This window comes from Chiloscyllium punctatum, chromosome 35 (genome assembly GCF_047496795.1).
Source record: "Chiloscyllium punctatum isolate Juve2018m chromosome 35, sChiPun1.3, whole genome shotgun sequence".
Taxonomy (NCBI): Eukaryota; Metazoa; Chordata; class Chondrichthyes; order Orectolobiformes; family Hemiscylliidae; genus Chiloscyllium; species Chiloscyllium punctatum.
This window is the reverse complement of record NC_092773.1, coordinates 14,861,939-14,884,498: the sequence shown is the minus strand read 5'-3', so window position 1 is coordinate 14,884,498 and position 22,560 is coordinate 14,861,939. Positions and strand designations below refer to the sequence as shown.

The following is a 22,560-nucleotide window of genomic DNA, read 5'->3' as shown; positions in this document are numbered from 1 at the left end:
GCACTCAGCTGCACATAATATTACAGGGACACTTTCAGTTCAAAACATACGAGATTCCCAGAATTTCAAACTCTATATTCTTCAGATGGTTAACTGCAAAAATAATCCAGATTCTATTCTACCTTCTCATCCCACTGGAAATCAGGTGTGATTGTCAGTTCCACTTTCAGTGTTGAGCGTGTGATGGGCTGGATGTGAACAGACAATTCAAGTTTTGGGAATTGGTGAATGTACTTGTGTATTGTCTTGCCCATCTTTGGCATTCGGATCAACTCTCCTGGGAGGAAAAAAGTGCAAGAATTTGTTGGCTTAAGTCAAACATAAATTTTAAGTAAGTTAGCAGGACTATGGAATTCTGCAGTGCAATTGACATCCCAGATAATAAAAATCTTCAAACCTGCCCACAATGTCATCACATTATTGTCAAGAATCACAGGGAACAGGCAATAAAGTGGAATTAAGACCACATCAGATCAGCCATGATATTACTGACCAACCAAACAGGCTCAAGGTGTTGAATGACTTAATCCAGTATCTTTTTCCAACATTGTGCTTTCAGCTATTTTTCCCGCATCTTCAACAATGAGGAACACACCAATACACCAGCCAGTAAAACTGTCATTTTCGTCATATAATCAGCATCGTGATTAGAAACTTTCATTAATATGATGCAATCCACTGCTCTTACCTATTTCATTATGATTCAAGTCATAGAGTCGCTCAAATGGAAAATTCTTCTTCTCTATCTTCTTTATCACTTCTTCTGGCAGCTTCCTGAACTGTCGCAGAGGTGACATAGATTGCCACCTGTCAAAATACAAAGCCATGAATTGTTGACTTTCACTTGTACACACTCTAAAATGTCTATGCTACTTCACAACAGCGTGCTAAATATCAGCTTATGCTGCAATGGATAAAGGCAGCACAAATCAGATACAGTACTGGGAGATCCACGTGGACCTCTATTGTTCAGACACCAGCTTAATGTTAAAGTTCTGAGTTCACTTTTCCCCAGGAGGATCTGCTAACCTGTGTATCAGCTTCATAAGGAAAACAGTTTGGGACACAGTGAAGATAGGTCTGAAAACTAACATTCATCATTATATGGCTACCTTACTAAAAAGCCAGAAATGGTTAATGGGATAACACGGCACATGCTCTGGAGGGTGACTCTCCTTATATTGATTCAAAATATTGAACTAGCATTTATCAACATTTGCTCGTGTATGATGACAGGATCTAGCTTTATTTTCACGTTAAAAAGATGGTATTTGCATTAAAATGCATTAAAAGAGAGCAGTCCTGCAGTGTCAAGCTTGGATGATGCACTGGTCTGAATGATATCCTCTGTGCCACATGGAAGCAAGAGAAAAAGCAAAAGTTCAGTTGGAACTTGGAATATTCTGACTCAAAGAGGAGATACCAGGCTAACACGACAGGGGAAGCTTTTCTTCATATCTCACTCATGTTGCATATGCTGGTGGCTTGAAGACCAAATTAAATAAGACTTGGAGGTTTCAGCATAAACATGCCTTGTTTGACCAATACTGCAGTGCCAGACGAGGAGACAGGAAGACTTATCTACAGTATTTTGGTTTTGCAATTAGATGATCATTTTTCTGTTCTGAGGATTAGAAACGATTAGTGCAAGTTTCTTACATTCGTTTATCAATCATTTTGCAGAGATTGACAGTCTTGTCTGTCAACTGAGCCCAGCCTCGGTTAAGGACGATCTCAAATATACAACGCATCAGACGGCCTGCAGACTTAAAACACATGAACAGAAAATGATTCACCCTCACAATACAAATGGGCTCAGTAAATAACCCTCAGTTAACTTCTTTGGGAAATGTACAATGCATTAACTCCCACCTTCCACAAAATATATAATATACAGAACAAAATTAGACATTTATTTTTCTTTTTTATGCCACTATCAAAGAAAACTGAACTTGAATTGCATCCATGTTGCTGAATGAGGCTTACCTGAGTCACATAGACCATATCAGCCATGAGTGCAAATCCCTCCAGCTTCAGCTGGGAGATGTAGGCTTGAAGCAACACATTGATCTGAAACAGCACAATCACAGGGTTATCAAGCGCAAATCATGCCAAAACTGTTGAAAGCGAAGTCATACCACCTAGCAACCACAAGTACCCCAATGTGAAGTCACAGCATTCCCCACAGACAGCTAGAGAAGGAGCAAATTACTACAGATGCTGGAACCTGTTCTGAAAACAAAAAAGGCTGGCGAATACAGCAAAGCAGGCAGCATCCACAGACAGAAAGCAAGCTAATGTTCCAGCAAGCTGAAACTCTGACGAAGAGTCATCAATACTCGAAACATGAGCTTGGTTTCTCTCCATGGATCCTGCCTGACCACTGTGATCTCCAGCATTTTTTGTTTACACACAGTCGGAGAATACCTTTTCCCAAAATGCACAATGATCAATTTCAGCATGAGGAAGTCTGAGCTGCACATTCAGGTCCTCATTCAGGACTTGAAGGCCAAGGATGCCTTCATAACATGACCAAACATATTGAATATCAACTCAAACTTGCAAATGTAGGAAAACTACACTTGGCACAAATGGGAAAAGTCCTAACCAGTAATGTCATGGAAAGTATTTGGAGTCTCTTTCATCATCATCCCATAGCTCCAGGCCAGAAACTCCAGCTGCAATTGCCTATCAGCACACCTACTTCATGGGTCAGATGGCTGTTTGTTGGCATGAACCAGACTGCTGCCAGTAGCAGATGATCTTTGTTGCAGCATGATGTGAATTTGGGACCTGCCTTTTTGCAGGTCCTGCCCATGGCTCTGTTGGACCTGCATTTGGGCATGGAACTCAGGAAGAAAGAGCATCTAACATATGGTCAAAAGAGCCCAATATGGTCACTGCAAGATAAACATACTGGCAGATTCTGCGAGCAAAACAAGGAGGCTAAGTTAAGCATGTATCAAGCGCTGGTTCAACCTCAACTCAAGTACTGTATCCAGTTCTGGATGTTACACTTCTGGGAAAGTTCCAAAGGAATCAGTAAGGATGCAGAAAAAAAATGGCACAAATTCATCAAGTTATGGTGATGGATTGGAAATGTTGGGACTCTTCTCCTTGGACAAGAGAAGACTGAGAGAGGAGTGACAAGAGCTATTCAAAGTCATGAAAGGTCTGAAAACAATAGGCAGGGAGAAGCTGTTGCCTTGGAATCCGTGAGACCAAGCGCGCACAGACTGAAGCAATGGTGACAAACAAAGATTTCAAATCACAAGTGGTGAGGATTTGGAATGCACTGCCTGAGCATGAGCTGAGACAGGTTCAAACAAGACATACAAGAAGGAATTGGATTATCCAAAAAAGGGAAGAGTCAATGGCTAGAGGAGGAGTGGGCTTGGTGAATTGGTCCTCCGGAGACCTGGCACAGAAATGACATGCTGAATTGTGATGTAACAATTCTGAGATTTATCTGCACCTCTCTTATGTTTTCCAGGCAAATGCAAAGAACTATGTATTGTTGATTCATATTTTGCCCAAAACTAAAGACACTCACATTCAGGACATCTTTCTTTTGTGAAACACCAAATGAAAGGAAGGTGGGAGGAATGGTCAGACAGACAGATAACGCTTGTTCTGAGGCTTTTTGCGTGCATAATGTATGTGCATAAATGTTTATTTCAATTGCCATTCCTCATCTTCAACATTCTAGATTGTCAATTGCTATGAAGAGTAGATTAGTTATACCAAGGTCAGCCACAAAGGTTACCAGATTGTTCCCCATTACCTTAGCACTCGGCTCCTCAATACTCTCTTTGACAGGAATGGGAACTCGTTCCAACAATTTCTGCAACTCAAGTTTCTCCTCCTGAGGAGTGATTAAGAGGCGAAACATCAGTCAGTCAGATTAAGATGCACAAAATCAACTGCTAGACAACCTGCTGTTGCAGCGGCTCCAAATAAATCTGATAAACTGGCTCAAGCCAAGCCAAATGGGCTCCCTCAGGGCAATTTTAAGATGAGAAAAGTTAGCTGACATCTCCAGTTTCATCAGTTCTCAAAGTCAATACATATAAGGTATGTTTTCAGTGCGTTTGGGTGTCTGGAGCTCATCGTAACATGGTGACATAAACATATCACTTTACGTGATCAGAGATGGATCTGCAGCGGGGCAACGGATCTTTATTGAGAGCCTATAAAATTGGATGTCCTGCCCATGTCTGCAAAGGTACACAGTTTTAACATCAGCCTGTTCAGTCACAAAGATCTAAGGTAGAAATTAGTATGAGTGGACATCATCCTTGCGTTAATCATCTGCAGCCACCAACACAGCGTAAAGTTTTAGCAGTAAATTTACATGCTGTTCCTATTTCTCAGTTACATGAACCATGACAGTATTTATGAGGAGTTGAATTGTATTGAAATACTGGGATTTTGGGAGTCCATCCAAGTGGTGTTCCATGCTTATTTCACAGTGACAATACATTATTCTGAACACAGTATTCCAATTGTGTTTGGAGAACATTAATATTCACCTCTCTCACGCTGATGTTCTTGAACTCAGAAGACAGTGAAAATACTCGGAAGAGCTCGATTTCACTCAGGGTAGGTTTCAAAAGCTGATTGTAGGTGGCCATACTTTCATGTGTGATGTAATAGTGACTTGCAATCCGGCCGAGGTCAGTCACCTACACACAGAATGGTTTTCACATTATAGCAATGAAGGGACAAAGTGCCTGATCAAGAATGAAAGTCATTACTGAACAGTTTAATGTTTCTATGTTCATCAGCTTCTCTTTACAATAAACTGTAATTTAAATGCAGAAACCTATAATATATTTTAAGGCTGTATGTTAATGAAATATTATAAGCTGTTAACATCAGTTTTGTACTGTGCACGATTTCAAAATTTCAGATAGAGCATTCCAGTTGCACATTAGACTGGTAAATCTTACCTGAAAGTTGCCACCCTTTTTGTCATATTTCACAAGGTTATTTTTGTCAAGGATAATGGCAGCAGTGTGGATAAGGTCCAGTCTGCGCTGCTCCAGTAGGGGGTCACTCTTCAGCTCATCATGCGAGATCCCATAGAGTGTTGGGGTTCTCAACATGCGAATATAGAGATATGTATACCCCAACCAGTTAATTGCATCCTGTAAGATCCAAGTTCACTGAGTTTAGATTTTGCTGACAAATGACTTAACAATCATCTCTGCTCAAGTCAACCCCCAGCGAGTGGAAAGTACTTGTCATTTCAGTGCCCTGCGTCAGGGTAAACGGAGGTAGAATGAAGCACAAAATACTTGTTTCTTACCTTTGCAGTCTGGACATTTCCAAGGACAATCTCAGCATTGAGCATGTCAGGGAGTCTTGTGATCATCTGACTTTCAATGGGGAGCTGCTGGTTGAGAAGGGATAGGTAATACTGCAGCTCACCATGTGATGTGATAAGGATTCCCTCACCTTTTGTATCGTACTGCGGTCGTCCTGCACGGCCTAACATCTGTCGGAAAAAAAAATTTAATTCAGGCATGAGCAGATGAGAACCTAGTTATCAGTGGAAATAAAAGTTTTGAGAAGCACAAGTTGTGGCATGTTCGTGCTTTTTCTCTGGATGCTGGTTATGGTATGTGTGAAGCTATTTTCTAAAACATGACATTGTTGGAAATGATTCAAGTCATATCACCTGAAGTACATCCAGTGCACCCAACTCTGTCCAGCGTCCCTTCTCTGGGCTGTATACCTGTGTCCCTTTGATAATAACTGTGTGCGCAGGCAGATTGACACCCCAGGCCAGAGTTGCTGTCGAGACCAGCACCTGAATGCAAAATACAAGAAGTGCAACTCAGATTATACATTCAATTCAACAGTAAAGGGTAAAATTTCACAGTGAAGCAGTCACACTATTTCCATTCCAATTCTGGAAAACAGGAGACACGAGACTGCAATTTGCAAATATAAAGACAAGTGGTGCACAGAGCTCAAAGAAACTCCGTTATTTATTTATCTTTCCATGCCACATTTCATCTGCAGTCTGATTAATTTGGTTTGCTTTTTTATTCTTTTATTCCCAAGGTTAAGTTCACATCAAAGAAGAACCCATGCAGCAAGCTAAATTAGCAACACTGTTCAATACCTGTGCTGATACATTAGCTCACAATGGAGCAGTACAGATGCTAATCAGTTCACAGACAACTAGATTGCATTTACATGAGTTGCTGTCGACCTTGTGCGTAAGGAAAACATGTACAGCTGGGAAAGATGTTTGTATAGTAATGACTGAAGTGGCTCCCCACGAAAGGCACTGTGCTGTTCAGCTGTCTTTTTGCTCTTAAAGGAACCTCTTGTGTACATGCAAGTGCCATATTTATGTTAACCACAAGAGTGGCTTAATTTCAAAAGCACTTCATGATCTGTCTTTATGAACAGTATGGTACATGCAAATTCTTTCCTTTTGTTTTCATGCTGTACATACACTGCTTGCCTGGGTAGCCCACTGCACAGAACAGAGACTAGTCAAATGGCAAAGGTCAGATGGCAGGGTGTTTGTGACTAATCGACACTGAGCCTGCCACAGTCAGGGGGTCAGCGTTTTTCGGAAGAGAAAGGTATCGAAACAGGCAAAGTGCTAAAGATTTTACATCTTCGACCATTTACACAAAATCTGTATGATACAGAGTGCGACCAATAAGAAAGGAAACAAAGCTATTCAACACCACGAAATAATTTATTACCTGAATGTGTCTGTCAGCAAATAAATCTTCCACCAGTGTTCGATCCACTCTGGTCATACCAGCATGGTGAATAGCAAAACTGTAGGGAAGCAGGTCCTTCAGCTCCAGATTCTACAAAAGAGGCAGACATAGATTTGGTATGTAAAAAAGCAGACTGTGAAAGAAATCTGAAACAGAAGTAGGATATATGCAGTAGCTGTGTTAGCCTCAAAAAGCGCCAGACTCCAAGGTTTAGTTAAGCTTTGCTTCTGTTTCGAACACCACAGTGTGAGTGATGCTGAGATACTAAAAGCCTAGTATAAATGATACAAGCACTGTTCATCTTGTTTTTCCAAAGATTCCATTGATCCATTTTCTCTTGCCTTGGCCTGTTTCCTTCTATTAAAAGCATAACATTTTCAAGTTATTCTCAGTGAACAGGAGAACTCCAATGGAAAATAAACTTGTGTTAGTAGAATACTGGATCAGATGTATGTGTTGCAGTGCTTACAAGTGAATGGAAAACACAATCTCTACTGCATCATACCAATTCTAGCAAGACTGGTCAAGATCATAGTTCCATACCTTACACTGCTCCGCCTCTGTCCGTAACACTTCTGTGGAGGCTGATCCCTCTCGCAGGAACAAACCCAACGTGTCTTTCTCCAGACACATATCTCGGATTGCACGCGCTGTTTTTCCTGTCTCTTTACGGGAGTGAACAAACACCAGCACCTGAAACAAATCATCAAGTCAGACTCTGAGAGAAGCAAGAAACAGAACAAAATATAAGCAGGGTGAACTTGAGGAAGGGACACAGCACAGAATAGGGGAACGGAAGATTTGGATCTTACATCACGTGGAGGTGGTTTTCAGATGGCCAGGGAGCTGGTAAATTTAATAATGAAATACATGCTATTTTCTCACAAAGAAAACTTTGGCAGTCTCACCAAATGTGGTCACAGTTGAAAACCCATCTCCACCAAACAGAGATTAGTGGAGACAAGAGGATGGTGAAAACAGTTTGATTCTTGTCTGGTGGGCTGAAAGAACACTTCAGCAGGGAACAGTTCCATGTTCTATGATTGTCCCAATCCATCTCATCAAAATACCTCCACAAATGCAAAACAGATTATTGTTATAAAATGCATTACGTCAATGCGAATTTGCTGTACCGAAATTGATGAACTGACAATGCTGTTTCTACAACACCGACTTTTTAAAAATGTGTTGGGTGGAATGCAATTACAGCACAAACACTTTAACATTGTGGGGTTAGAACTGAGGAACCGCATAGGTGAAAAAAAACATAATTGGAGTTATGGACAGGCCTCCAAATAGTAACCAGGAGCTGGGTTGCAAGATATACCAGAAAATAGAAAAGATGTGCAGTGATCATAAAGGACTTCAATATGCAGGTGGACTGGGGAAATCTGGTTGGTAGAGGACTACAAGAAAAGGAATTTGTGGAACGTCTACAAGGTGGCTTTTTGGAGCAGCATCTGGTGGTGCCCATGCGGAACAGGCATTACGAAATTTAGTGTTGTGCAATGAAGCAGACTTGATAAGGGAGCTTAAGGTGAAGAAATCCTTAGAAGGCAGTTATCATAATATGATGGAATGTACTGTGCAATTTGAGCAGGAGAAGATAGAAACAGAGGGAACAGTATTACAACTGAATAAAGGCAACTGCAGAGGTATGAGGGAGGAGCTGGGTAGAATTGACTGGGAGAGGAGCCCAGCAGAAAATACAGTGGAACAGCAATGGCACCAGTTTCTGGAAGTAATTCAGCACTCACAACAGAGATTCACCCTGAGGAAAAACGAAGTCTGGTACAGAGAGGATGAGGTAACCATGGCTGACTGGGAAGTCAGGGATAGCGTAAAAGCAAAAGAGAAAGCATATAATGTAGTGAAGGGCAGTTGAAAACCAGAGGATTAGGAAGCTTAGAGAACCACGAAGAAAGAAATAAAGAGGGAGAAGATTAAATAGGAGGGTAAGCTGGCCAGTAATAGAAGACTGTGAAGAGTTGCTTTCGATATATAAAGGACAAAAGAGAGGCAAAAGTAGACACTGGGTCTCTGAAAAAAGATGCTGTAGAGATAGCAGTGGGGAGCAATGAAATGGCTGAGAAACTGAATAATTATTTGGGCTCAGTCATCACAATGGAAGACACGAGTAATATCCCAAAACGTCAAGAGTGTGAGGGGGCAGAGCTGAGTATGGTGACCATCAAGGAGAAGGTACAGGAAAAACTCAATTGCCTGAAGGTGAATAAATGACTCCAACAGATGGACTACACCCCAGAGATCTAAGCGAGATACCTTAAGAGATAGTGGAGGCATTAATGATGGCCTTTCAGGAATCAGAGAGAGTGCCAGAGGACTGGAAAATCGCTAACGTAACATCTCTGTTTAAAAAAGGGAGAAAGGCAAAAGATGAAGAATTACAGACCAATTGGTCTAACCTTGGAAGTGTATAGTGAAACAGGGCACAGTCAGCATGTTTTCATCAAAGAGAGGTCATGCCTGACAAATCTGCTAGAATTCTTTGAGGAAGTCACCAGCAGGTTAGATCAAGGAGAGCCAATGTACTTCGAGAAAGCCTTTGACAAGGTGCCACAAAGGAGGCTGCTGACTAAGACAAAGGCCCATGGTGTCAGAGGTAGGGGGCTAGCATGGATAGATGCTTGGCTGTCTGGCAGAAAGCAGAGAGTGGGGATAAAAGAGTCCTTCTCAGGATGGCAGCCGGTGACAAATGGTGTTCCCCAAGGCTCAGTGTTGGGAACACAACTTTTCACTTTACACATTAACAATCTAGATGAAGGAACTGAGGGCATTCTTGCTAAGTTTGCAGACAAGACAACAAAGATAGGTTGAGGGACAGAAAGCAGTGAGGTGATGAGGAGGCTGCAGAAGGATTTGGACAGGTTAGAAGATTGAGCAAAGAAGTGGCATATGGAGTACAGCATGGCCAACTATGAGGTCATGCATTTTAGTAGGAAGAATAGAAGCATGAATTATTTTCTAAATGGGGAGAAAATTCAGAAGTCTGAAGTGCAAAGAGATTTAGGAGTTCTAGTCCAAGATTCTCTCAAGGTAAACTTGCAGGTAGAGTCAGTAGTCAGGAAGGCAAATGAAATGATGGCATTTATTTTGAGAGGACTTGAATATAAAAGCAGAGATGTACTTTTGAGGCTCTTTATGACTCTGGTTAGGCTACATTTGGAGTATTCAGCGCATGTTTGGGCCCCTTCTCTCACAAAATAGGCACTGGCCCTGGACTGTGTTCAGAGGAGGTTCACGAGAATGTTTCCAGGAATGAAAAGCTGAACATATGAGTAACCTTTTGAGGACTCTGGTCGATACTCAATGGAGTCTAGAAGGATGAGGGGAGATCAAATTGAAACATACAGAAAATTGAATGGTCTGGACAGAGTAGATGTTGGGAAGATGCTTCCATTGCTCTGAGAGACTAGGACCCGAGGGCACAGCCTTAGAGTAAAGGGAAGGCCTTTTACAACAGAAATAAGGGGAAACTTTTTTCAACCAGAAAGTGGTGAATATATGGAATTCACTGCTACAGAAGACTTTGGAGGCCAAGTCATTCAGCGTATTTAAGACTGAAATAATTTGATTGTTAAAGGGATCAAAGCGGCAGGAAAATGGGCATGAGAAATTTATTAGCCATGATTGAATGGTGGAACAGACTCGATGGGCATAATGGCCTAACTTCTGATCCTCTGTATTATGGCCTTAAACACTGTTTCTAAAGAGCTACTTTTCTATAAAGCGGGGCTGCACAAGAAAGCAACTACTGTGTTATCGAAGAACTGACTGTACCCGTACTTTGTCAGGCGTTGCATCCACAATTGTTCGAGCACGTTTCACATTTTTTCAGTGGAATGCAACTTCTGACTACCAGGAACAACAGGTCAACAATGTATTGAGTCATATCTGCACTACTGTGACTCGCATTCCAGATCCTCATCTAAGAACCCTCAGTGAATAAGTGACAACAACATCCTCAAGGATTTAGCATGGATTGCAATACGATCACAATGGAAGGTATTACTTGGCCCTGCAGAGTGAACAATGGTGGCAAACTGGTTCCATTGTTGGGGAGATCAAACCAAGATTCAAGCAGAGGTTAGCTTTGGTGAGACACAGAAACTGAATTTAAAGTTTCATTCAACCAAGTTTGATAGTCCCGGCCTGTGAATGAGAATCTAAGTATGGCACCTCCTGGGTAGTGGTGGGGTGGAGATATAATTCACGCCTGCAAAAAAGATCACTGACCTGATTCTTTCCAGCGTGCTCCATCACTTTCTCATAAACAATCTCATTCATAATCTGGAAACGTTTGATTGCTTTCTTTTCAGTTATTCCAACATATGTCTGCTCCAGTGGAACAGGACGAAAACTGGGTGAAAGACAATAGAATGAATATTCAATGCAGGAAATTCACATTCTGCTTAAATGAAAACTACATTCCCCATTGTGATCTGCATCTTATTGTATGAGCAGTGTTTTACATTCGTATTCTGACTCTTCCTTCTTCCCCAAAACCTTTTCTCAGTACCACCAATAAGTATTTAAATTTGTCATTTTGACCTAAGAGATACATCTGAGCACAAGGCACAATTAATGTGTTGGCATGAATTACCTGTTGTCAAAATAGAAAAGACCTTTAGCTGGATCAACTCGCAGAAGAGTTGCAACATCTTCATAATTAGGCAGCGTGGCACTCAACCCAATCAATCGCACATCTTCTTGAGTCATTTCAATGTTCCTAATTGTCCTGGCAACTAAGGCCTCTAATACTGGACCGCGATCATCATGCAGGAGGTGAATCTCATCCTGAGGAAGACAAGGCAGGGCATAATTAACTTGCGGCAAGTGCGTGAAGCAAAGGGAAGAAAACACAAATTGCTAGAAAAACTCAGCACGTCTGGTGGCACACATGGATAGAAAGCAGAATTAATGTTTCAGGTCGAGTGAGCCTTGTTCTCAATTTTTCCAGGATCATTGGAACTCTTCTGGGGTAGAAGTGACGTGTACAAGAAGGACGGATTGCACCTGAATTGGAAGGGCACTCATGTACTGGCAGGAAGATTTACTCAAGCTGCTTGGGTAGATTTAAACTACGAAGGTGGGGGGAGTTGGACCCATGATGATTGTGAGGAAAGAGATCAGAGACAGGACAGGCAGGAACAAAGCAGTGAACAAGATAGGACTGACAAATTGCATTTATTTCATTGCACGGAGCCTTACAGGGAAGGCAGATGAACTCAGGGCACGGTTAGGAACACGGGACTGGGATATCCTAGCAATCATAGAGATGTGGCTTAGGGATGGATAGGACTGACAGCTTAATGTTCCAGGACCCAAATGCTCTAGGAAGGATAGATATGGGGATAAGAGAGGAGGGGTCGCAGCGTTTTTGCTGATGGATAGCATTACGTCTGTGCTGAGAGAGGATATTCCTGGTAATACATCCAGGGAAGTTAATTGGGTGGAACTGTGAAATAAGAAAGGGATGATCACCTTATTGGGATTGTCCTGTAGACCTCCTAATAGTCAGCAGAAAATTGAGAAACAAATTTGTAAGGAGATCTCTGTTACCTGTAAGAAAAACAGGGTGGTAATGGTAGGCGATTTTAACTTTCCAAACATAGACTGGGACTGCCATCGTGTTAAGGAATTACGGAGGGGAATTTGTTAACTATGTACAAGAAAATTTTCTGATTTAGAATGTGGTTGGACCAACTAGAGAAGGTGCAAAATTACCTCCTCCTGGAAAATAAGGCAGGGCAAGTATCAGTACATCTGTATCAGAGGTACCAGTAGAGGAGCACTTTGGGACCAACGATCATAGTTCTATTATGTTTAAAATAGTGATGGAAAATGGATAGACTGTATCTACAACTTAAAGTTCCAAATTGGAGGAAGGCCAATTTTTATGTTATTAGGCAAGAACTTTCAAAAGTTGATTGGGGACAAATGTCCGCAGGTAAAGGGACCGCCCGAAAATGGGAAGCCTTCAAAAATGAGATAACAACAGTCCAGACACAGTATGTGCCTGTTAGGGTGAAAGGCAAGGCTAGTAGGTATAGGGAATGCTACGAGAAAAATTTAAGCTTTGGTTAAGAAAGGCAAGGAAGTATATGTCTGGTATAGACAGCAGAGATCGAGTGAATCCTTGGAAGAGTATAAAGGCAGTAGGAGTATACTTAAGAGGGAAAACAGGAGGGCAAAAAGGGGACATGAGATAGCTTTGGCTAATAGGGCTAAGGAGAGTCGAAAGGGCTTTTACAAATACATTAAGGACAAAAGGGTAACTAGGAGAGAATAGTGCCCCTCAAAGATCAGCAAAGTAGCGTATGTGTGGAGCCACAGGACATACTAAATCAGTATTTTGCATCAGTATATATTGTGGAGAAGGACATGGAAGATATAGAATGTGGGACAACAGATGGTATCATCATCCAAAATGTCCATATTACACAGGAGGTGGAGCTGGATGTCTTAAAATGTATAAAGGTCGATAAATCCCCAGGACATGATCAGATTTACCTTCAAACTCTGGGGGAAGCTAGGGAAGTGATTGTTGGACCCCTTGCTGAGATATTTGTATCATCAATAGTCATACGTGAAGTGCCGGAAGACTGGAGATTGGCTAATGTGGTGCCACTACTTAAGGCAGTAAAGAAAAGCCAGCAAACTATACACCGGTGAGCCTGACATGTGTGTTGGACAGGTTGTTGGAGGGAATCCTGAGGAACAGGATTTACAAGTATTTGGAAAGGCAAGGACTGATTAGGGATAGACAACATCACTTTGTGCATGGAAATCATGTCTCACAAAGTTAACTGAGTATTTTGAAGTAACAAAAAAGGATAAATGAGAGCAGAGTGGGGTCAATGTGATCTACATGGACTTCAGTAAGGCATTTGACAAGGTTCCCCATGGGAGACTGATTAGCAAGATTAGATCACATGGAATACAGGGAGAACTAGCCACTTGGATACAGACCAGCTTGAAGATATAAGACTGAGGGTGGTGGTGAAGGGTTGTGTTTCAGGCTGGAGACCTGTGATCAATGGCGTGCCACAAAGATCAGTGCTGGGTTCATTGCTTTTCATCATGAAAATAAATGAATTGCATGTGAACATAGGAGATATTAAGTTTGCAGATGACAACAAAATTGGGGGTGCAGTGGACAGCGAAGAAGGCTGCCTCAGAGTAAAATGGGATCTTGATCAGATGGACAATTGGGCTGAGGCGTGGCAGATGGAGTTGAATTTAGATAATTGCGCAGTGCGGCATTTTGGAAAGGCAAACCAGGGCAGGATTCATATACTTAGTGGAAAAGGTCGTGGGGCATACTGCTGAACAAAGACACCTCGGAGTGCAGGCTCATAGTTCCTTGAAATTGGAGTCCCAGGTAAATAGGATAGTGAAAGCGGCGTTTGTTATGCTTTCATTTATTGGTCAGAGTATGGAGTTGAGATGTCATGTTGCAGCTGGACAGGACATTGGTTAGGCCACTTTCGGAATTTTGTGTGCAACTCTGGTCTCCCTCCTATCAGAAGGATGTTGTCATGGAGTCATAAAGATGTACAGCATGGAAACAGACCGTTTGGTCCAACCCGTCCAGATATCCCAACCCAAGCTAGTCCCACCTGTCTTAAACTTGAAATGGTTCAGAAAAAATTGACAAGGATGTTGTCAGCGTTCAAGGACTTGAGGTGAAAGGAAAGGCTGAATAGGCTGGGGCTGTTTTCTCTGGAGCGTCGGAGCCTGAAGGTTGACCGTATAGAGGTTTGTAAAATCATTAGGGGCATGGATAAGGTAAAGAGACAAGGTCTTCTCCCTGGGGTAGGGTAGCCCAGAACTAGAAGACATATGTTTTCAGAGAGAGGGGAAAAATTTTAAAAAGACTTAGGGGCAACTTTTTCAAGCAGAGGGTGGTGTATGTATCGAATGAGCTGCCAGAGGAAGTGACGGAGGCTGGTACTACTACAATGTTGAAAGGCTTCTGGATGGGAAGAATAGGAAGAGTTTCGAGGGATAGGGGCCCAATGTAAGCAAATGAAACTAGATTAGGTTCAGACGTCTCGTCGGCATGGACGAATTGGACCGAAGGGTCTGTTTCCATGCTGTACATCTCTCTAACCCGAATATCTGTTATTGTTTCTGATTTCCAGCATCTGCAGTTCTGTAAAGCATAGGTCCTAGCAGGCTGTTTGTTTTCTGCTAAACAGGTTACTTAAGTATAGCTAAGAAACTGCTTTCGTCTCACATTTCTAAGATCAACATTAAGCATTCCCAGGAGAAAGTGAGGACTGCAAATGCTGGATATCAGAGCTGAAAAATGAGTTGGGACTGAGATAAGGTGGGGGGAGGGGAAATGAGGAAGCTGGAGAAATCTGCATTCATCCTTTGTGGTTGGAGCCCTCCCTCCACTTTTTCTCAGTCCCAACCCTCGGACTCAGCACCGCTTTCTTGACCTGCAATCTTTTTCCCGACCTCTCCGCCCCCACCCCCTCTCCGGCCTATCACCCACACCTTAACCTCCTTCCACCTATCGCACCCCAACACCCCTCCCCCAAGTCCCTCCTCCCTACCTTTTATCTTAGCCTGCTTGGCACACTCTCCTCATTCCTGAAGAAGGGCTTATGCCCAAAACGTCAATTCTCCTGCTCCTTGGATGCTGCCTGACCTGCTGCGCTTTTCCAGCAACACTTTTTTTAAGCACTTAGTATTCCCAGTCAAGTATGAGGACAGTTAAATGCAATAAAAAATATTTTTGACTTCACTCTGCCAATGTGCTTCAACGTCACCCCACTTTCGACAAGTGTAGCACACACCAGTGACTGTGCGACATGCTATGTGGTGACACTCAAGTGGGATTTTCCATGAGCAGCACTGTGTGATGAATTTCATGCCAATCACGAAGTGAAGTATAACACCACTGTTGGGAAAGATCAAAGAATATTACATACTCACAATTATCATGAGTCGCACAATTTGAGTATAAGTACGCTCTCCTCCCTTGCGAGTAATGATGTCCCACTTCTCTGGGGTGCACACAATCACCTGGGTTGCAGTGATCTCCTCTTTGCACAGTTGATGGTCCCCTGTCAGCTCTGCGACACTGATTCCATAGCTTGCTAAACGCTGTCAGCAGAAACACAAAGCAGTGTGAAATCAAGTCAGAAAGATTATTAATTAAATCCAGCCTTTTCAAGTTGGACAACTCAAGTGACTATTCTCATTCAAACTTGAGACGTACAGACACTGAAATACTTGCGTACAGATTCTTCAAATGGCCCAAGCAATGCAGTCTTTAACCATGACCACTAAAACAGGTCCCTTGAGAAATCTATTTCCCGTGATTATTCCACAATCCTCCAGGGGATGGTGATGTAGGTTCATGCGTCCTCAGGTTACCCAAAGCACTTGCCCTTTTCATGGTTCAGCATTTTGTTACTTGGACAATAGCCATACCACAGACACCAAGGGGTTGCAAATCAAACAGTGATCAGTGCATTGATTCAGAGGAGGGGGTCACTGGATCTGAAACATTAACTGATTTCTCTGCACAGGTGCTGCCAGACATGCTTAGCTTTTCCAGCAATTTCTGTTATGACTGGTCGTATTAGCTGGGGGATAAGTGGTGGTTCGGACAACAGGATGGCTTCAATGTTCTTCTTCAAATCATAAGGAGGTTTGTTTTAGATCTATCTTCACAGGTCGAGAGGACCATCCAATGAAGCATTCAATCACTGGTGCACTGAAGGCTCAGCTCAGACTATGCTGACATCTCTCAGGATTGGAACTTAAGCCCACAAGTGTGACAACTAAGCCCAGGTGAACATGAAAACAAGACAAGCTGGCTTTTATGTGCTCCTCTCCAGCCTCATCCAACTTGATGAAATCTCCACTGTTTTCATCTTGACCTGTGCTAACACCACTCAAACATCACCTTCAACCTTGTGTCTATTCTACCAATCCCTTGCTACCTCTGCCCAATGAAGTCAGTGGAAATCCTATGTCACAACAGTTTCATGCTGCTTATCACTCCAGCTTCTTCCAGTCTCATGTTCTTTGTTCCTTAGCTCTTTGGCTTGGAATTAATGGATCATTGACAAATGACAAATAGATTCAAGTTAGATCAAGATAAATACAGATTTGTGAGGGAGACTGCTTGATATTGTTTGGAGGCGAAGGCCTCGTGCTCCTATAGCGAAGCTACTTCACCAGAAACTCGGCTCATCTTGTGGGAACCCGGATTCAAATCCAGTCAGGAATTAAGACTCTACCAATGACCACGAAACACTGCCGATCGGTGGAAAAACCCATCTGGTTCAGTAACATCCTTCAGGGAAGGTATCTGCCATCCGCATCTGGTCAGACTGACACATGACCCCAGAGTCATGGCAATCGTTTGACTCTCAACCACCCTCTCAAGTGGCCGAGCAAGCCATTCAGTTGTTTTACTCCAAAGTTTCAACAAAGAAATGAAACTAGGTGGACCACCTGGCATCAACCGAGCCACTGCAAAAGACAAAGACAGAAACTTGCAAACCTTCGTAGTGTCAGAAACACACTGTACAACGATCAAACTATGAACATGTCCGGGGACAGGTGCTGTTGGCTGGAATTATAGCTAAGTTCTCCCATTAATCAGTAATAGTTATTTTGGGTTCTGAGGCTTGACATGTTTTATTTTATTTTACTTTATTATGACAAAGTTTAAAGAATTCTTTAACTATCTGATTGTCTTTGCGATTTCTTAAGTTGCAAAATTAAAGGTAGTTTGTACTAAGTTACACACATGAAACAGAAATGGAATAGTCCGGCCATCTTGCTATGGTGAGAAAGCGTTTTGGTGAGACCACGGATGAAGTCGCGTGGAAGCACAGAAATACATGAAAGGCAACCACAGAAGGTTCACTCACTCGTTTCTGGGGTTGGTAGGCAGGAAAAGGGGAAGATTGTGTTCATCTCATATCAAGTCATGTTGGACATGCATCCATTATACTGTTGAAGAATGACAATTCCAACTGAATTGCAAGGTCCTGAGACAACTTGATAGAACGGCTGCTCAAAGAATAACTCCTCTTGTGGGAGTGAGTGGAAGTCGGGGACATTTTAAAACAGAAGGATCGTCCATTTAAAACTGAAGAGCTACCCATTTCAAACAAAGATGGAGAAAATTAGTTTTTGCTAAGATGCTGGAGTGTCTTTGGAACTATCTAGCCCAAAGAGTTGTTGCAGTCGTCATTGAATATCTTTAAGACTGAAGTAAAAAGAACCTTGACCAACAAAGGAGTGACATGCTACCCTGCGTAGGTCAGAATGTGGAGATGATGCCATAACTAGATCAACCATTATCTGACTGAATGATGGAGCAGACTCTGTGAGGCCAAATGGCCTAAACCTGCTCCTAATTTTTTTGTTCCTTCGTCCTCAGGAAATCTGAAAATTAATCATTTATTTCAGTTCATTCATTTATGGGCTGTATGGGTCACGAGCAAGGGCTGCATTTATTGGTCATCACCAACTACCATCAAGTCAATAATGGTTGTGCAAGTCACTTCTGAGTAGTTATTTTTCTTTGTAGGGATTTCTTTTTCCCTTCCACTACTGTTGCTGGCTTTTGATATCAGTTTATTTAAATCAATCAATTCACAAAATCAAATTCACAGTGTTATGTTAAAACCTAAACATGTGTTAAAATGATTACTGGTCCAGGTCTCTGGATTTCTAGACCAATAACATATGTATAAAGCTTCTCCACCAAATCACACTTGATGCAATGCAAAAAAAATCACATCTAACGTTGACATGACCAAGTTACTCTTCTTGCTTTTGAAGATTGTGCTGGCTGCATGATTCATCGTATACCTGTCCTCACCTTACTGAAACTGCCCACCATCTCCTGAACCAGTGATCTCATCGGTGCAATGTAAATAATCTTGAAGTCATCGACATTAATGGTTCCATCCATATTAATGTGTTTCCCAATCTCACGTAACATGCACATCAGAGCCACATTGGTCTTACCGGCACCCTACAAGTGTAGGAAAAAATAATTTAGATTCAGAATTGAAAATGTGCTCAAAGCCATGGTGCATAAACTGATGACAAATTCCAAGGTGCTTGTCACACTCTCCACAGGGATACACAATGACACATACAAACAGTATAAATTCGTGTTTACTCACAGTGGGAGCACACAATAGCAGATTTTCGTCGGTTTCCATGGCTGCTTTGCACAGCTTACTTTGAATCCGATTCAGTGTTTTGAAGCCCTCAAATGCTGCTTGCGTGTACTTCGGCATCTTCTCTACAGATATCAGTTGCTACAAGATAAGAAATACCTGAATACTGAGCAGAAAAACAAATAAACAACAATATCCCAGTCTCACTGGTTCTTCAACGTTGGATCTTAATACGATAAGAGACAACGTACAGAATCAGAATACAGTCATGATCCATTTCAGCATGATTGTGAAAACTCCTCCCAGTTGGAGAACACAGTGCTGCACTAGGATGGGAGTTCAATTGTTGCAGAGACATTGTTTGCACCTTAGTTTTCATGTCACTCAATCTTTCAGCATCTGACAGAAAAGAAAAGACTGTGTTTTGGATACTGATTGACCTGTCTTGCATTTTTAGTTTAGAATTTACATCTCCAGAGTTGTCAGATTATGTTTGCCATCATCAGCAATGCCACTTATCAGCTGATTGTGAATCAATACTGACAAACGAAAGCTTCTGCAATTGATTGAAGACTGTATACTGATCTCTCACCTCATCTGAGCTGAATGGCTTCGGTTTAAGAGCTGGCACATGCACCTCCTCATACCCCTTGCGTTGCTTGCGGAATGAACCGTCTGGTAGCTGACATCGCTTGTTTGCCATAAGATGACTCCCCTGTGCAAAGGCCAGATCCTCCAAATCCAGAACCTGCCTGGGAGCCAGAATCTAAAAGAGTCAACAGTGCAATTAACAGAAACCAAAAAATGATAATTGGTGAAGAAAGCATTGACTACAATGGAGGAGCATTCTCCATGATCACCAGCGACATGGCAATACACCTTCACAAGTTCTGCTGACATAGGTTTTTTTGACTGAATATTTCGACAATTGTAAATTCAGCAGATAGCCTGGCAATGCACTTCATGTTACATACTGATGCCATATTGACAGTGTTGTTCCTCAGAGATTTCACTGTCAAGTATTGCACAGAAAGTCCAAGAACACCAAGTTGAAATTTGAATCCACACTTCACATGAACCAAAATTCATCTTTCAAAGTTACATTTACATTATCAAATATCAGGTGCAAGGCAAATAATTAAAACACGTGCTCTAAACCTAAAGGTTGTGTCAATCTCAGTGCTGTCTCCCAAGGCTTAACATATTGATAGGGTGACGAACTGAACCTTCCTGTTTCAATATCACTAATGCTTTATTTTTCCCGTACATCGAATTGCTTCTCATTTTCTCTTGCTGGAATGCAAGGTACCACTTGAACTTCATCACACTATCAGAATCAACAGCACTGTTGGTCTTATTTTTACATCACTAGTCAGTCAGTCTGTGAAATAAAAGGTTCTTTTTAATTTCTCTCACTACTGCAAACTCCTTAGTTATTTTTAAGCTTGTCTCTGTTCATGGTTAAACCTACCTGTGAACATCATGTCTAAGATAATTTTCTTGATAATTTTGAGTAGTTCAATCTGATCATGTCAGGTAAACTCCTTAAGTTTTCACTGTTGAAGTTTCGAGTGCTAAGAATCTTCTTGATGTTCACAGGTAGGTTCTAATCTGAAGCAGGGCTTGACCAAGACAATGTGAGTAATTACAGTAATCAAGAACAGAAATTCCAGTTTCAGTTTCTTGCATCCTCTCCCAGTCTTCAGCCAATCAACGAGATCGTGCCAAACATGCCGGGTGAACATGCTTCCCATTTGCAATCATCCGTTAGAATGCATTCAAACATTTGAAACCACACCAATTTCATCAACCACAAATCTCTCATCACAATTTACCCAACCACTCAGCTCTGCCCTTCTGCTTTATGTTTTGCTGGCTTTGTCACAACAACACTGCTGCCATAAATGATTTCAACATTACATTTGAATTCAGTCAAACCTCTCCATCTCGATCAAGGTCCATTGCTTCGAGGTCTGTATCCACACGGGATTGACGAACTCGTTCTCGACGGGATCTTTCCTCCTAAAAGAAAAATGTCTTTTGATAAATGTACAATAAAAGTTATACTTGGTCAAAGTATTGATAATCAGCCTTGGTCTATTTTCTGATTATTTTACATCTTACCCGAATTATGTCCTCTTTTTCAGTCTCTTGGAGTTTGTAGAGAACTTTGGAAAGCTCTGCATCTGCCTCCATCTTATTCTGAATCCTCTCCTTCTCTGCCTCACTCTGAGCACTGGCCAACAGTGTGCAGTACAAAACTTCCAGGATGAAGTAAAAAAAGTTAGCATGGAGGATAAAAGCAATTCTAAAAACATACAAATCATTTGTCAACTGAGACAGAAAACTCTCACTTTTGACTAACACGAAAACTCTACTCAAAAGTTCAAAGTCATGGCCCATTCTATAATGCATCTATCTCTCACACTGTCACTCAAGGACAAATCTCAGATCGTACATCCCAGTGGCACAGTCAAGTAGTCCAGTCAAACACTGATCCACAGCTGACTGACCAAAACATTTGAGTTTTTCGACCATGCTACCATTTGTTCTAAGTATGGGTTAATGAGAGAACATTTGTTTACGGAGAATTTGATGCTATTGGTGGAGGCATTTACTTTAAATGGGGGCAGTGAGTGCCATAATTAAATGCTAATGGACTCTTCCTACTCAGCCACATCTTCAGAAAAATATCCCAAAGTACACGAACCCAAACAGCCAACTGAAAATGAAACTTGCATTGAATTAGAATCATTTGTGTTGGGAGGCTGATGTCTGCTGAAAACTGGGTTTTGTGGAACCCGAACTTATTTCAGATCAGACACATGCAGCCCATAATGTACGTAATCACCCATCAGTCCAAAAGACTTGTGAAAAACTTGACCATTTCTGAATATCAGTTGGAGTCACTATGAGCAGACCAACACAATACCTCAACGCTGATCCCTCAACAGTGATAGGTATTACATGCTATTGTCCGTGCACGCGCACACCCACACATATCTTTGGAAAGGTCATAAATCACAGGACACTAAGTTATCATCCAACAGATTTACTTTAAATCTAAAGTTTTAGCAGCGCTGCTCCTTCATCAGGTGAGGTGAGGAGAAGCACACAGTACAGAATTTACAGACAGATCATAGAAATAGTGAGAGTGCAATGCCAACATGCTGAATAACCAGTCTCTGGAGGTGATCACCAGCATTAGATAGCATGAGTACTTTACAAAAGGACTCATGCTCTGAAAGCTTGTGATTTCAAGTAAGCCTGTTGGACTATAACCTGCCGTCCTGTAACTTCTGACCTTATCCACCCCAGTCCAAGACTCTGATCTCCACATCATATCTTAGGATACTCACTCATCATGCGATGCTGCCTTAGAATCTTGATGAAGTCAAAAGTGTTGAAGCCAAGAAGCAAAACAAGCTGATTCTCACATTCACGGTCATCACCAGCTGTCTGATAAGGGAAAAATATGAAAAGGTTAATATGAAACATAATAAATAAAACGTAGGTAACTCCAAATGCGTATTATCAACTGAAATTTGACTGAAGATGTAAAAAGAAAATGCAAGGTTGAGTGTTAAGGAAAGCAATGTTAAGGAAAATAGATTCAA

The 22,560-nt window shown here is 41.7% G+C and overlaps 1 protein-coding gene across 1 annotated transcript in view; it reads right to left on the bottom strand.

Annotated features, from left to right (window-relative positions):
* Nucleotides 1–22,560, bottom strand: part of snrnp200 (small nuclear ribonucleoprotein 200 (U5)) — a 47,173-nt gene that overhangs the window by 15,183 nt on the left and 9,430 nt on the right. Inside the window, exons 8-27 of the mRNA XM_072554008.1 lie at nt 22,303–22,402; nt 21,068–21,204; nt 20,882–20,965; nt 19,536–19,709; nt 18,947–19,084; nt 18,637–18,792; nt 15,723–15,893; nt 11,377–11,570; nt 11,010–11,133; nt 7,296–7,445; nt 6,732–6,842; nt 5,684–5,815; nt 5,312–5,500; nt 4,953–5,150; nt 4,533–4,685; nt 3,785–3,865; nt 1,987–2,070; nt 1,660–1,766; nt 689–807; nt 123–277 (exon numbers count right to left, since the gene is read on the bottom strand). Coding sequence (XP_072410109.1) covers nt 123–277; nt 689–807; nt 1,660–1,766; nt 1,987–2,070; nt 3,785–3,865; nt 4,533–4,685; nt 4,953–5,150; nt 5,312–5,500; nt 5,684–5,815; nt 6,732–6,842; nt 7,296–7,445; nt 11,010–11,133; nt 11,377–11,570; nt 15,723–15,893; nt 18,637–18,792; nt 18,947–19,084; nt 19,536–19,709; nt 20,882–20,965; nt 21,068–21,204; nt 22,303–22,402 — 2,757 coding nt within the window. The remainder of the gene's footprint in view (nt 1–122; nt 278–688; nt 808–1,659; nt 1,767–1,986; nt 2,071–3,784; nt 3,866–4,532; nt 4,686–4,952; nt 5,151–5,311; nt 5,501–5,683; nt 5,816–6,731; nt 6,843–7,295; nt 7,446–11,009; nt 11,134–11,376; nt 11,571–15,722; nt 15,894–18,636; nt 18,793–18,946; nt 19,085–19,535; nt 19,710–20,881; nt 20,966–21,067; nt 21,205–22,302; nt 22,403–22,560) is intronic.